The 15,623-nt window shown below is 51.1% G+C and overlaps 5 protein-coding genes across 5 annotated transcripts; 2 read left to right on the forward strand and 3 right to left on the reverse strand.

Annotated features, from left to right (window-relative positions):
• Positions 1-1,368: 1,368 nt before the first annotated feature.
• TGAM01_v208775 (hypothetical protein) lies at positions 1,369-4,316 on the reverse strand (the record flags this gene model as incomplete). Its single annotated transcript, XM_018800820.1, has 3 exons — positions 1,369-1,425; positions 1,500-3,337; positions 3,392-4,316. 3 exons carry the CDS (start codon positions 4,314-4,316, stop codon positions 1,369-1,371), a joined length of 2,820 nt encoding a protein of 939 aa, XP_018666285.1.
• A 2,787-nt stretch (positions 4,317-7,103) lies between these two features.
• Positions 7,104-7,484, forward strand: TGAM01_v208776 (hypothetical protein; the record flags this gene model as incomplete). Its single annotated transcript, XM_018800819.1, has 1 exon — positions 7,104-7,484. One exon carries the CDS (start codon positions 7,104-7,106, stop codon positions 7,482-7,484), a length of 381 nt encoding a protein of 126 aa, XP_018666284.1.
• Positions 7,485-8,126: 642 nt separating this feature from the next.
• TGAM01_v208777 (hypothetical protein) lies at positions 8,127-9,649 on the reverse strand (the record flags this gene model as incomplete). Its single annotated transcript, XM_018800818.2, has 3 exons — positions 8,127-8,190; positions 8,255-9,317; positions 9,433-9,649. 3 exons carry the CDS (start codon positions 9,647-9,649, stop codon positions 8,127-8,129), a joined length of 1,344 nt encoding a protein of 447 aa, XP_018666283.2.
• A 2,181-nt stretch (positions 9,650-11,830) lies between these two features.
• On the reverse strand, positions 11,831-13,614 carry TGAM01_v208778 (hypothetical protein; the record flags this gene model as incomplete). Its single annotated transcript, XM_024550407.1, has 3 exons — positions 11,831-12,724; positions 12,950-13,413; positions 13,497-13,614. The coding sequence occupies 3 exons, from the start codon at positions 13,612-13,614 to the stop codon at positions 11,831-11,833; spliced, it is 1,476 nt and encodes a 491-aa protein (XP_024404835.1).
• Positions 13,615-14,395: 781 nt separating this feature from the next.
• TGAM01_v208779 (hypothetical protein) lies at positions 14,396-15,225 on the forward strand (the record flags this gene model as incomplete). The annotated part of the gene is made up of 2 exons (XM_018800816.1): positions 14,396-14,783; positions 14,840-15,225. The coding sequence occupies 2 exons, from the start codon at positions 14,396-14,398 to the stop codon at positions 15,223-15,225; spliced, it is 774 nt and encodes a 257-aa protein (XP_018666281.1).
• Positions 15,226-15,623: the final 398 nt, after the last annotated feature.

Consider the following 15,623-nt stretch of genomic DNA (forward strand, 5'->3'; position numbering starts at 1 on the left):
CCCACGCCTCGGAGCAGCTCAGTCCAACAATACGAACAAGATTAGCTTCTAGCAGACCATTCGCAGGCTCTACAGAGGGTGAAGGTACATACACTTGATGCTCGATGGCAACGCGGCGCTCGCCCCCTTAACACCACTTGCTCTCTGGTCAGCTCATTATCACGTTGTCTAGACCGGACCGCGCCCCATCAACTGTGGCGGCCGCTATCAACTATCTACATTCTACTGCATTGCATTCGCGTCGCATCACAACACATCGCATCGCATGACTACCTTACTTAGTAACCCGCACCAATTCGAGCTGTGAAGTGGTAGTGCTTTAAGATGCAGCTGTGTCGTATCACCTTTTCCCAAGATTTTAGGTTTCTGATCTATCGTGACCCGATGAGAGGCGAGACCCGACGATGCGTCTGAGAGCTTCCAAGAATCCTTTATGCAGATCCAGCCCCTCCCCTCCGGAGCGCACCTCCGTATCCCTTGAAGAGGAGAGATGGATGGTTATTTGTTGACTTGTAAAGTACCTTCATCACATGCAAGTGCCCAAGCATTTCACGCTCAAGGTCTGCATTATTTCACTCTGGCTGGTCAGGTTCTGGTGCATTGCATTGACGCCTAGCGCCTGATGTCTGCAGTAGCATCATGTACTCTCTGTGCTTCTGCATTGTTGGGCTATCAGTACAGCATCAGGCAGGGTGGTGGCCCTCCCTTACTCTACTAGCCTCACTTTGTGGCATCCTGTACGGTGTGGCTTTACCAGGAACAGGGGAAAGCGGCAAACCTTGCAGGACGCTATTGTTCATGGCTGTGTGCCGAAGGTGCGTTGACGAGCAGCATAGTTTTTTTCGCTAAATGGAAGCAGGGGCTGTCTCGTTTGTCACTGTGATGGGTATTCCTTCTGCTTTCTTTTTTGTTACAGCTTCGTCCAGTAAGAAAGAAGCATGGAAGGGGGTGTGTGACCATTTCAAAGAACTTGCCTATTAAAAAGAGGATTTCTTGCAATAGCTCGCTATAAATCAGTCCCTAAACGGAGAGCAAACCAAAAGGCAAGCATAACTCGGCTCCCTAAAATGACTACCTAGTCCTCTTCACTATCCCACCTCCTCCATCCATCCATCCATCCATCATTACCCATAAACGCCGGGGTATTAGAACCACGCGTGGCTAAACCTCGTATCATTGTTACTGTTACATGTCACATTACCCCCAATCTCTTGTAAAAGAAAAAGAAAAAAAGTGCAGAGCAGGAGAGCTCATTCTCTACTGTGTACGTCTATGAAGAACGTGACTGCTTCTCGTCTAAAGCTGTGGTAAAAGATACCCAGTGCATAATAATGCTGCGAGCTTTGATTATCGCGGTTTTGCGGTCTTCTAATCACGTTCAGGCACCGGGATGATTAGCTCCAGCAGGGACGCAATATATGGGCTCTGTAAAACAAGCTGTGTTAGTAAACAGTAAACAAACAAGTAAGGAGGAGACTAATCAACAAGGTATTACGTACCATGGCAAGATTTTCTGCCAAAATGCCATACAGCTGTGATAAATGCGGCCGGAAGAGCTTCTCATTCCATCCTCCCTTCTCAGGACTCCTAGACTGTTCCTTGAGGAGCTCTTCCTCGGCCTCAGTCTTGACTACATTGCGGGCAATGTTACGGAGCACCAGCACGGCGCTTAGCGGGATACCGCCAGCCTGGGGAGGGGCGTCGGGTGTCCGCTCATCTCGGAACGTCGGCGTCTCTTCCAGCACGATGCTCATAGTCTTGGCCGGGACGATCCACTGGCTCCGCTGGTGCCTATGCACGGCATTCGGGCCAGGGATCATCGTGGAGATGTGGGTAGTGATGTGCCGCGCAAAGCTCTGCAGGTTCATCTTGGTCGGCTTGTCATACTTGGTACACTCGCCCCATGTGCACTGGAATTCCTTCTCGGCATTAGTGTACTGGCCGTTGGCGCCCCTCTGTTCGTTCAGGTGGGTGTTGAGGATGTGGTTCCACATCTCCTCCTGCTTCAAATAGAAGTGGCCGCATTTCTCGTTCTTTTTATCAATGTTGGTAGCCCACAAACAGCGGCCATATTCGGAACCGTCAAATGCAAGGGGCCTTGGTCGGGCGCGAATACCGTGGATGATAAACTTCTGCTGCGGGTCACCAGGCTCTCGAAGCACTTGGGCGTTGGAGTCCTTGTAGACAGACGTGCTGTTCCTGATGAAATCGGCGGGTGTAATCATTGGCTGGTTGATTGTCTTCAAGGGGGTGGCGAATGCCGACTGGTAAGCCTGCCAAGCGGCGAGTTGGGTGATAAAGGACCGGTTGTCCTCCTCAAAGAAGCACTTGACCCACTGGTGGACTCGATCAGGCTCTTCTAATCTGAGCATTTCTTGCAAAAGGTCGTCGGGCATGGGAGCAATGTCGTCTTTCGCTGGCATCCTCTGCTCCTGCTCGATTGTGTAGTCCCTGGTATATTTGCGAGCCCCGTGAGCCAACAAGCGAACAAGTTGCTGCACCAAGTTGTCAGGCACGATAGATCGCACCAGGTTGTCGAGGTTCGGCACAACTGCAGTATATTGATAGAGAAAATCGAGACAAGCATCAATGAGCTCATCATCGTTCAGCAGAAGCCAGTTCACGATTCGCTGAAGCACCGGGCCTGGAACTTCACCCAGCTTGTTTGTAGCCTCTAGGTTCACTGAAATCCTACCAAGTGCACGAAGTGCTGTCAGGATGGTTCCTCGATCTTCGGATGCTAACTGAGACAAAAGGCTCTTGTATAAGGGGTCATCAGATTCCAGAGTCATGAAAGGTGTCAGCTGTTCCGCAATATCAAGAGCAAGTTGCTTGACTTCCGTAAGGGAATCTCTCGCCGGCAGCTGCAAAAGAATACATATCAAGTCTTTCACCGGGTGAAAATCCGACATGTTGTGCGCATTTTCAGGCAGCGTCACCATGTTTCTGATGGTAAGTATCGCCTCTGTTGTCAAAACCATCTCATCAGCGAACTTTTCGGTCTGGATAACGTCTGGTATCTCCCTTTCGATCAAGTTTTCGATTCTCTCCAGGATATCTGGTGTGCCGTAGTTGCCATCCAAGCAGCCAACATCATTTGAATCGGTAAAAGAGTCCCAAGACACAGTCCAGTTGACGTGGTAGAAGAGGCTGCCTATCTGCAGTGCCTTCTCCACAAGCCCCTCAGCCAGTCCCGGGAAAGAGTCAAACTTGTACTTATCACCTCGTTCAAATGATATCTTCACCAAGTGGTTGAGCGCAAAAGCTTGCTCTGCGGTAACACCGGAACGAAGAGCATTCAGGCAACGAGTGTAGATATTAGGGCCATCAAAGCCAGCTACCAACGAATAGCGTTAGCACGAATATCTCTCAGAATCTCTTTTAAACTTACTGCCAGGCTGCATAGGCTGTCTGTTGGCAGAATCCACAGGAAAGCGGTGCGGTAGCCTTGCTTTAAAGAATTCGCCCGGCGCATTACTTGGAGTTGCCACAGGGCGTAGTTGGAGTGGTTTCATTGGCTTCGGTTGATAAGAAGTGACTAGATGTGATGTGTTTTCAGAGTTGGGAGGATGATGTAAGATTGAGGGGCCTCTTGAGTTGTTGTGAATTGCCATTGGCGGCATCGGATGGACGGCTGAATGGTGAGCGGCGGCTTGCTGGCCGTGGTTAATGGCTGGTGAGGCTGAATTATTGCCCTGCTGGTTTGACGCCTGTCTTGTGGCTCGAGCTGGGCCTGTATCGGGCTGGAAGATGACTCTCTGCGGAGGCGCCTCGCGAAGACCACGAGAAGCTCGAGCGCTTGAGACAGGGTCTGGTGCCGGTCGTTCACGCGTCGGGGTGCCATCATCACCAGAAGCAGGGCTGTCTGTGGCCCCGACGTTGCTCTCTCTCTTGCCGCGAAAGTTTTCTCTCGTCCGTGTTAGGAGGCTCGCACCCTTAGCAGTGACATCCTCCAAGATATCCTTTGGCGGCGGTTCCTTTCCGTGGACTGTTTTGATCTCGTATGCGGCCAGGTTCTTGTAGAACTTCTCCTTGAGAGCAAAAGCCGTTGACGCCTCGTTATTGGAATGTAGGCCAAGCTCTGCTGCCATTCGCCGCCATGCCAGCTTCTCTTCCGATACTTTATCGTATCCACCATTCGCGACTATATGATTGAAGACCTTGAACAGATCCAAATGGATCATTCCAACCTTGGGTTCCGGGTCTAGCGTCGTGCCTCGTAGGGTGTGGTAATCCTTGAGCTTGGTCATAAAGTCTTCATATTCGGGTGTCCTCTCGATGGAGTGCAGCGGCACTTCCTGAGGGGATGAAGTCATTTTGGCGAATACCAGCCGAATTCCGATTGCACTTTATCGATTTAATGACGATTGCTATCGAATTGGACGTTGTCCAGCGCAGTAGTCGCTACTGGCAAACGGCGCTCCAGCTATTTATGCCTTGCGCGTCTTCGGTGTCGGTTGAATTGGGACAAGTGAGTGTCGTATATGGTTCGGCTAAGTGCGACACGATCGTTTTTCGCGATGGATCCGTCCAAACTCTCTCCTGCGACTCTTAACGACGGAGCAATCGTCAGCACCAAAGTCGCCTCGCGTGCGGTCTCTGGCAAGGCTGCAGCTATCGTGGTTGGCGCGGCGCGACGAAAATCGGCTGGCGCACAGGCAATCTTATCTGCACGTGAGATGGCTCCCCACCATGGCCAATCGGAGACTTGCCATGGTAGCTTCCCTGGCGCATCTCAGATCGAACCAGCCCGCAGCAGCTCTTTCTTAGTCTGCGAAGGGACAAAACAACACAACTTCAGATTATAGTCTTGGTCCTCTTTTCAATCTTGTTCAGTTCGAGTCATCTACAGTCGTTTGGCCGCATATCTTCCAAGGGATATTCACTCGCTACCACACCAAATCAAGACGAAATCCTGTACTTTCAGCCATGACGGCACTCCCACTCTCTGGATGTCCTCTCAAGCGCTTGGAGATCCATGGCGGGTCCACCCACAGCTCGTATGACGCCGCCAACTTGGACAGTTCCTTGACGGCTACCCTAGAAGCTCAGCGATCTACCACCGGAAATCACAGCAATCTGTTGCTTCAATCTCATCTAGGAATTCAGCGAATAGTTCGTATTTCCGGATGTGTTTTTCCTTTCTTCTTTTTCTATGGTTGGTGGTCATCTAATGGCATTAGTTTTCTATACAACTTGCAGACCTCAGCGACACATCAAACAATGAAAGAGAAATCTTGGAAAGTTACGAGCCGTCCCTCAGTATAAGCATAAAAATCCATCGAACTCGACAGAATGTAGTGTTTTCATTCGAAAGGAAGCAAGATTTCAACCACGCAATGGCCATACTCAAACGTATTGGATACCGTGCTCAAAATGGCATCCTTCCCGCATTGCATGCTATTGATACCAATGATACTACGGCTCAATCCGACCCTGGGCCTATCTCGCCATATCACTTCGGACCTCGCTTAAGTTCGTTCACTCCTTCTGGTAATGGAGCGCAACAACTCTCTCAATCCCAATTTTCATTCACATCCATGTTGAATTCCGACGTCCCTTTAACCCAACTTCTTCCATCGGGCATGACGGAGCAGTGCTTTCATCAGCCTCTACCATACAGCGTACCACAACAGTCGCGCCGACAGAGTGATCCAGCAACGGTATTTAATCCACATGCAGATCTACAAAATGTTATTATCAATCAATCAAAAATACTGTATCAGCCACGAATTAGTTCACCTTTGCGACATGCTGTACCTGTCGATGACCAATACAAGGCCCCTAATTTACCAATGCCAAACAGTCAGCCAATGTTCTTTACCGACTATGCGGATATCTCACCTTTATCAAGCTATCCGTCTGCATCCGAACCCAACTCACAATCAAATCATTCACAGCTTTCAGAAGCCTCAGTTACAAGCTACGATACATCGCTAGACCACCAAGTTGGCCCTCCAAGCAGCCAAGAGAGTCTCACTTCTGTAGAAAGCTCCTCACAAGCTACAGACACGACTGATGACAATTTTCAATTACAGCTGGGGCAAGATTTTCGCAAATATCTGCCACGAACGCGCAGTTTGCCATTTCTAAAAGGCAAAGATTATAAGGTTGCGAAATCAAAGCTGAAGACTAAGCAAAACCAACGGCATGGCAATTCGCAGGAGAAAGAAGCCATTGACAAGAATGCGGATGTACACAGAAAGGGAAAAAGTAAAGTGGCAGGTTTAAATGTTGTTGACTCTGAGTTTAATTTGCATCACACTCCGCCCCAATCAAAAGCCTCACAAGTTAGCGACACTCCAACTTGCCACTCCTCTTTTGAAGAGACTAAACTATCCACCATGTTGATTACTGACCCTACCCTACTAGAGAGAGCGAACAAAGCCACTTCGCAATTATTTGACCAATATAATGAAGACCTCAGCCGGGGCTGCGATGCTGCTTCTTACGCTGGATTCTACTTGGAGCAGATTCAAGCTGTTCGAACAGAGTTCTGGTTGAACGAGCTAAGTCAGATTGATTGAAGTAAAACCAGGAGTGAAAGTTTGTATAGAGCCTGTGTCCTAAAGGCCGTTGGTGCTAGTAGTGGTCTCGAAAGCCTCTTTAACCGACTCGCCTCAAGACTGTCTTTATACGGTGTTTGATCTATCCATGATATCTTGGTCATCTCGAAAACGCTTTTGGACAATATATCGAGTAGGAAAATACGTGTGTCGAGATGGAGTCAGATACGGCATTGATACTATTGTTGGTAGATACGCAAGCATCTTAATATACTACATATGCCGCTTCCTCTCCCCTTTTTAATGGAGCACGTTGGTTTAACAAACTTTACCTAGGTAGGTAGCAATGCTCGAAAAGGATTTTATGACTAGCGATGTATATAGGTACTCTGAGATACGCTTTCTTGTGGAACTTTCATACTTTGTCGTCGTAAGCTCGCAGAGATTCTTCAGCTATATAAAAGCCACCTTTTTCTCTCAGAGTCATCAATTTTTTCCACCTTCTTTCATCTACCTATACTTTATCTTCATTCCTACAAGCCTTCCGTTTTCTACCGTAAAGTCAAGAACCATACACCAGTAAGACATCTCCCAGAAATGTCTATCCAAAACACATTGCACTGCGGCGAGGCCGACTCCCCATACAGCTGGGAGCATGTCCCCAACGACATCCAACCCAGCGACCTGTCCGGCGCCGTCATCACCAGATACGTCGGCAGTCCGAGGGATAACCAGCCTGACATTATCGTCGCCGAATACGCCACTTGCAACGACATCCGGAGACGATGGTTTTTCCAGTGCCCAAAGGAAGAATATCGTGGCCTGATGGAGGGCATTGAAGAAGCACCGTTGGCGCTTTGGGTAGCGTCGCCTGCTGGCGATGGGACTGAGCGCTGGGCTGAGGTTTTCAACTGGCTTCCCTTTCGGAGGCCTACTGTGGAGGGCTACATCTTGTGTTGTTCGCTTACTGTACTATGAGAAACAACGAGGCGGATGTGAAATATGGTGTGAATGATTGAATGGCCTACATTCATTGCTATCGTATAATGCGAATGGACTAGATGCCTATGGAGTTGGTTGTACGAAGGAGTGGCAGAGTGAGGATATCTCTTTGGAAGCATAAACGCCAAACATGAGCGAAACATGAAAGACACATGTAACAAACATAGGATAGCCAAGCAATAAAAAGCTCTCGCAAAGGCAAATCAAACAAATCTCAATGGAAAGGAGGTAATATTGCTTCTCACAAAACCTTTCTCTCATCCCTGCGCCTAACTTCATCACCTCACTGCAAACCTCTCACTGCTAAACCAACAATTCCAAAAAAACAACTTGGCTATCCATCAAACGTGAAAACTTCATATACCCAGAAGAGCACCGCAAAAAGGCGTGTATAAGAGAAGAGAGAAAAAGAGGAACATGATTCAATTCAAACCGTTTCGAGTAAAAAGCCGTGTTAAAACAAGTTGGTATCCTTCCAATTGGAACCCCTTTTTCCAAGAAGAGAAAAAAAAGAAAAAGAAAAGAAAATGTGGAAAAAGTTATGATGGCAAAGAAAAATGAAAAAGCAGCAGTCTTTGTGGTATCATAGGTATCACAGGTATCTCGATTTCCATCTCTTTACTCCCTCATCTTAACGTAGTTACTCGGGAAAATGCCGTGCCGTGCTCCAATTTGACCGGTCCTAGAGGTGTAGATTGTTAGCCTCGTACAATGCTTCCGCCAGGCAAAGCAAATACAATACTCACCACCAGTCGTTATCGCTCTCCGTCTTCTTGAGTATCGTAATGATGTCGCCCTTCTTGAAGGCCAAGTCGCCAGGCTGGTCTGCATCAAAGTTGAACAAGGCCACAGCCTCGTTGGACTGTAGCGCAGCCTGTCGGTTTCCAAACGAAGGCTTGGGAGCAGTAGGACGTCCAGGGGGAGCCTTCTTCTCTGCCGCCGGCGCATCATGCCACCTGTAGTCGTCGCCGAAGCCTCTCGTGCCACCGCCCACGGTGTTTGAGCGCGACGGCGCATTGAAGCTGTCCCTGTCGTACACATCGTCCTGCCAGGTGTTTGAGCGCGAGCGGTTGGACCGCTGGCCCTCGCCGTACGCAGCGCCCTGGCGGCCCTCCCAGACGACGTCGTCGTGGTTGTCGTCGTACACGGGCACGTCGTTGTACATGGTGTCGTCGGACTGGCCCTGTCTCATGCCGGCAAAGACCCTAGAGTTGAGAATGGTCATGAGGGGCGCGGCCTGCGGCGGCGGCGGCACCGACCCCGTAAGCAGCTGCTGCGCCGTGTACCGCGTGCCGTAGAGCTTCTCGTTGGCATCGCGGCGCTCGATGATGGCGGAACCCTCGAGCGATACGCCAGCGAACAGGCCCTTTGTCTTGGAGTAGCTGAAGATGCCGGCCACGCTCTTGAGCGACGCTGCGCCGGCGGCCTCGGCATTGCGCCCAACAGGGCCCGCCGCCAATGACACGTTGCCTCCCAGGGTGATGGACCCGGCCTGCGCAAACGTCTTGACGGCCGAGGTGTCGTTGAGGATGAAGACAAAGTCGGTCAGCTCGAAGCCAATCTGGCCGCCGAAACCTCCTCCCAGCGTCCCAATAGCGCTCGGGGCGCTCCAGGTGCCGTCGGGCAGTCGAGCGACGACGAGGCCGCTGCCGAATCGACCAGATCCGAGGAATCCGGCCTTGAAGACGGTGATGATGGCGAGGCCCTTTGCGTTGGAGAGCACCGAGGGCGGGATGATCTTGTCCGGGCCAAAGGCCTGTCGCGGATTGATGAATGACGTGAGGATCTTGCCGCACTTTTTGCATTCGGCTGTTTGATAGTAAACGTCAGTTTCAAGCTTCACAACGCACACAAACAGCTTCTGTATTCACGGCGCCGCAAGGTTGCTGGCCGCGCGCGAATTAACATAAATCGGGCCACTTACACGCCATGGAGGCGGGGAGAGGGTTGTTGATGCCCATCGTGTCTGGCGTGGCCTGCGCAAGGCGGTCTCCCAAGCGATGCTGGCAAAGGGCGATCCGGAGGCTGAAGAAGCAGAGGCTGACGAGGATATAAAAATAAAACAAAAGTATATAGAGCGAGGACTGGATGCTGCACAAGAAACTGCCTAGAGAGAGGGTGGGTTGCGTCAGCACGTCCATACAGGCAAACTGAAGAAAAATAACGGATCCAGTCAACAATAAGCTGGGGACTCGGCGACCGCGGCGGGGTGGTAGAGGGGAGGCCAACGTCCGCGGTACTGGGTACCGGCGCGTGCGGGCAGGATCCAGCGAATGCAGCGTGTATGGAGTACCTTTTGCGAGCCGGGATGTTGCCTGTCGTACCCTTGTTGATGGTGACGTGCGGTGTTTACGGGCGGGTTGACAGTGGGCAGCGCCCTGGAATTTTAGCAGTTTGACAGCGGGTGCAGGTATCGTGACAGTGCTGGAGTTTGGTCGGAGTTGGGCTGAGGCGAAAAGAGAAACTTTAGGCCAGCTGGTGCCCTTTTTTTTTAGCTGGTCTGGTCCTTTTCTTCCCTTAGATCAGAGATCGCTCAGAGGTCGCTCAGCCACAAAGCGAGCATCTTCATCTCCCAAGTTCCAAGCACGGCGACGGGGCGAGATGAAGAAAGATATAGAAATGAAGAACAAGCTGGATTGACTCAAAGCAACCTCAGCAATACGCGGGCAACCCGATCTAGTTATACGTTAAACGCGTCGCATTACGAATCAACTCAAAAGCTAACTTGGACTGCTTCCGTGTATTTCACTCGACCACGCAGCCCGATCAGCGCTTTGGAAGCATCAATTGGCAGCAGCATCTCCAAGCCCGGATTTCCGGCCCCACAGCCGCGTGGTTTTGCGTGGCGGTGCGGAAACTCGTTCGTTGCATGTCACTAAGAAGCGCCTGTGGAAGAGCGCTGAAACGCTGAAAGCGCAGAAGGGTGGGCTTGTTTTCCCGCCACTGCGCTGCACCAATGGCCAAAACTTGACTAAGAGCATCGTCCATCCGACTCGTCTTCCCCCGGACCATTATTCATTCCGACACCTGAAGCCTCCCGGTCCATTGCCATCGTCATCCACTTGGAATCAACCATCGTGACTGGTTTCCTCTTCTTCACACAGTACCGAGCATTTTTACTCGTCCTTTTATTTCACTTTAACTTTGTATTGCGCGCTACCGCCACAAGCAGCCAATAGCGTCTTTAGATCTCATCAACGAATCCTTTCCCACGAGCGCATTCGGCTTTCGACACCACTCTCTTTGAATAATCAATCTACGAGCAAAGCTGGGCTTTCCAACCTCCAAACCGACGACACATTTCTGGCGATACAGAGCGCCTCACGCAAAGATATAGAGAGGAGCCAATCAATACAACAGAGCGCCTATCCCAAACCACCGCCACCATGTCCGAGGCCTACGAGCGCGAGCGCCAGAACAACGCTCGTCTGGAGGAGCTCTCCTCTAAAGTAACCGCCCTGCGCGGCGTCACCGTCGACATATATGATAACGCTCGTGCTCAAGATGTCATCGACAACACTGTATGCCAACTCCCCTCCAAATTCCTCGTCGAACGAAGACCGACAAAACTCTACGTTGTTTTTCGTTGTTGCTAACGGGGCCCCCCTTATTTTAGTCTGATACATTCACCTCCATGACCTCCCAGTTCAAAGGATCAGCGTCCCGATTAACACGCATGGCCGCTTCCGGAAACAACGTCGCTATATTAAAGCTCGCGGGAATTATCATCGGGGCGTTTCTACTGCTCTACTATGGCCTTAAATTGATCTTTTGAGACATTGGGGCAGGCGGGCGAAAGCGATGCGAAACGAAGGTCTAAGATGGGATATGGGGCGTATACATACTAGACAGGCGAGCAAGCCGTGTACAGCAATCTCTTTTATTCTCTCTTTTTTTCTTGTCACCTTTTTCTTTGGTAATTGTCCTTTAGGATAAGGGGAAGATGCGGTTCGGCTTCAAAAGACAATAAATACCCCTGGCGCGCTACCCGGAGTTGTTTCTTATTTGATTTATATGAGCATATCAATTTTTACATGGTTATAGCAATAAACAATTTAATGGAACATTATCAATTATACAATAAATACTTCCAAGACATTAAATCACATAAGATTCATCACACCACAGGCAGACATGTATGCCATGGCCACGCAGCTCTATGCCTCCTTTCTCTTTTTTTCGTGCAATCTACAAGACTCCTAACATGCAAAACGCCCATTAACATGCCCGCCTACCCAATTGTGCAACAGATGATATAAACCTTTCCCCTTGTCTTGCCAACTGCTTTTCATGAAAAGGAAAAATCAGAAAAGAAAGACACCCTACTGCCAGACATTGTTGAACAAATCGTCATTGCCTCCTCCAAAGCCTCCCTGGTTGGGTGTCGCGCCAGAGTTAGCTCCGCCGGTGCTGCTCGCCCAGCCGCCAAACTCCTCATCGGCCGTGACCTTGGGAGCCGGGGCAAAGCCTCCACCGGATCCGGGGACAATGGGCGTGTTGGAAAAGGCGCCTCCCTCCCATCCAAGGCTGGGTGCTGAAGCCTTTGGCAGCGAAGGGCTCTTTTGAGCTATCGGCGCGGCCGTGGATGGCCCGCTGCTCCACTCGTTGCCACCCCAGACGTCAGCTCCCGATAGGTTGGCTCCACCCAGCGCGGTTGCAGCCGAGCTCGGTGCAGGCGCAGGGGCGGGAGCAGCGGGCTTGGTCTGGGGAGAGGAGAGGTTGAAAACAGAGCTCGATACCGGAGCACTCGGTTGCGCGGCTGGCGGAGAAGTCGGCTGGACAGTAGTGGCGGGTGCAGAGAAATCAAAGAGGTCGTCCATGGCAGAAGACGCCTTGGGAGCAGGGGCCGGAGCAGCAGCCATGGGCGATGAAAAGTCTCCGAATCCTCCAAATCCAGAGCTGGAGTTGGACAGCTTTGACTGGTGAGACGGCTGTGCAGGCTGTGCAGGCTTAGAGTTGAAGAAGTTGCCTCCGCTCAAACCGCCAAAGGCACTGCTGTTGTTGGACTGGGATGCTGCTGCCCTAGTGCCAAAGCTGGCAAAGGGGTCGACTGGTGCCGGCTTGGGAGCGGCGACGTTGCCCATGTTCAAGCTACCAAAGGCATCGTTGAAACCGCCCATCGAGCCGCCCATTGAGCCCTGAGAGTGGTGGCTAAAGGTTGGGGAGGCCGGGCCTCCAAATCCCTGCTGCTGGTACTGCTGTTGCGGAGGCTGTGGCTTGGGAACGGAAGCATATAATGATAAAATAGACTGCTTAAGATCTGGCCTTGACTGGGCTTGAGCGGAGCTCACTCCAGGGGTGCTTGCAGGCCGGGGCGGCGTGTTGGCTTCGCCGAGAAAGTCCAATCCAAGCAGAGAATCTTTGGTGCCAGTCGCCTTCGGAGGGGCGGGTTCAGCCTTGGGAGTGACCCTGCCAACGGGAGGTCCGCTAGTTGCCCGCACTGGTACAGGATCATCGCCGCCGATGAGGTCTCCCACGGGCGCAGGCAGGGGAGACCTTCGGGGTGCTTGAGACTGTCCGATCGAGGCCTTCCTGATCGACTCGTTCCTTTCGACAACCTGCTTCTCTTTGACGATACTCAACGGGACGTCATCATCTGCTGCAGCGTCCAATTCTGAGGGGTCTGGCATCGGTCCATCCATCGCCCATCTCTTCAGCTCGTATTTGGTGCGGATAAAGTTCTCGATCTTGGATTCGGAAGGCGTGTGGCCGGGTGCCAGCTTTGCTTCCCAGTACTTGTTTGCGCGCGCATTGCCCCAGTTCAGGACGCTCTGGAGCTGTTCGTCGGTCCATGAATCCAGGTCGACAGACTTGACTCTGCTAATGTGGGTTCCCATGCCACGGTGGATGCCAGAGCATCGGATGCAGATGAAGATGCCCAGGTTCCAGCTGGCCCATCGCGGATCTGGACATGGATTCATGCGTTAGTTTTTCGATTTGACGATATAGATCGGCACAGTCGACACTGAACATGGCAGATTGACATACGCTTGTTCTTCTTGCAGTCAGCGCAGACCTTGTTGGGCTCGAGCTTCAGGAGACTCTTGATGGTCGCCTGGTTCTGCGCCGCCCGCTCGGCGCCGGGATTGGGAGCTCGTCTCGACATGGCGGTTCGGATTATTTCGTAAAAAAGCAGATGAAATTTCTATAGACAAAGATCCAATTCGTCGAAGGGTTTTGAGGTATGTGGTGGTAAGAGCAGGAAAACGGTAGCCTAGAGCAACGTGTCGTGCGTGGCCACTTGGATATTTCCAAAGTTAGTTGCAACTTGACCGCACCCCACGAAGGCCGCCTCCTGTATCAGACATGGCCGGGAAGACTTCGGAAATCCGGGGCACTGGGTCGTGCGGCCTACCCTGGAGCTGTCACAGTTTGGCGGCTTTTGTGGCGCAACTCATTCTGCAATACAGGCTATTGTGGACGGGAGTTGTCTTGTGCTCAGCTGCTGCGTCATCGACGTGATATGGACATTAGCATGATAATTCAAATAAAGGAATCAGTATTCCTTTCATAGCGTATGAGCGAGACTGCACGAGATCATGGTGGAGCGATGTGGATAGCGCACATATCATCCAAAACATCATTGTAATCTTTGTTCGCTTTATGGTATAACACCTCGGCCTAGAACGTACATGAAACAGTCGTCAGGCAGCTGAGAATAAGGCTCGTGCCTCCTAATACCTCTTAAGCAAAAGGGGTCCAAAGCTCTAGCACTGTTTTCGAGATTCCAACGTTACGGGGCATCAAATGCGCTATTGCGGCCTAGCGCTGATGTTCCAGCACCTCGCAGAGCCCTAGAAGGCAGAATACAGTGTGTAGAAGCGGCGCTTGGCCTATACGACCCTCTTTTAGACTAAATATGTAGATGATGCAATTGACCAGATTCCATGCGGCTATACGGCGATTTGTCAAAACCCTCGTCCCAGCTGCTCAACGTCTTCCAAATACTACCTCACAGCCATCAAAAGTTCCCTTCCAACGATACATATAAGAAGACTCTCTGTCGCCTTTTCCTGTCTAAATCATCACCAACAACTTCCGCCTTCATGCGCTTTGTGCATACATTCTCACGATTCATCTTCACTCTATCCAACTTCACTCGCGTTAAGCCCCCGCATCGAATTCCACAGTGCGCACTACAGCCTCTTCGATTGCAGTCCATGTCAAGCATCCCCTTTTTGAGCGCCCTGTTCGGTTCTTCATCCAAACCATCATCCAACATGTCTTATCCCGACCAGCGAACTGACGATGAGTGGCGCGCCATTCTGAATCCCAGTATGTTTTCTGTCTATTTCTTTAGTCAAGCACTCATTTGCTAACAATAACCACAGCGCAATTCAGGATTCTCAGAGAAAAGGGAACTGAAGCCCCTGGCACTGGAGAGTTTGATAAGCACTACCCCAAGGAGGGCGCCTACACTTGCGCTGCATGCGACGCGCCGCTCTACAAGGCCACGCACAAGTTCAGCTCTGGCTGCGGCTGGCCGGCGTATTTCGACAGCATCCCCGGCGCCGTCACCCGGCACGAGGACCGAAGCTTCGGCACCGTCAGGACTGAGATTGTCTGCTCCAACTGCGGCGGTCACTTGGGTCACGTTTTCAAGGGAGAGGGATTCCCGACGCCCACGGATGAGCGCCATTGCGTGAACAGCATCAGCTTGAAGTTTTCACCGGAGGACAAGGTGGTGGAGAAGAGCAGCGATGAGACCAAGGCATAAATAACGAATGCTGGGGAGAGAGTTTGGAACGGTGTTAGAATGTACAATCTGTATTTAATAGCGAGTGGAATATGAATTTGGAAATACCCCTGTTTAACTTCAGTTACGTGTTGACGAAGACGTGCATGAATGTGTATGTGGTGTAGTATCTATATATGCACTTGGCAATCTAGATCTGAATCTGAGAATAGCACCAACCAGACGCCATACTAAGATCGGCCAGTGCTATGCTAGATGATGCATGATTACTTTGGCGGCCACTAATCCTCATTTTACCTTTTTCACAAGCAAAACCAGAGCTGGAGCCTGCAAATAACAGCTTCTCAAGCATGTGCCCGTAGAGTCGAGTCGATGCGGAGAGCACTGCCGCATTCAGCTAGACATAGATATGGAGCAGA

The sequence above is a fragment of the Trichoderma gamsii genome (assembly GCF_001481775.2).
Source record: "Trichoderma gamsii strain T6085 chromosome Unknown Scaffold_39.2, whole genome shotgun sequence".
NCBI lineage: Eukaryota > Fungi > Ascomycota > Sordariomycetes > Hypocreales > Hypocreaceae > Trichoderma > Trichoderma gamsii.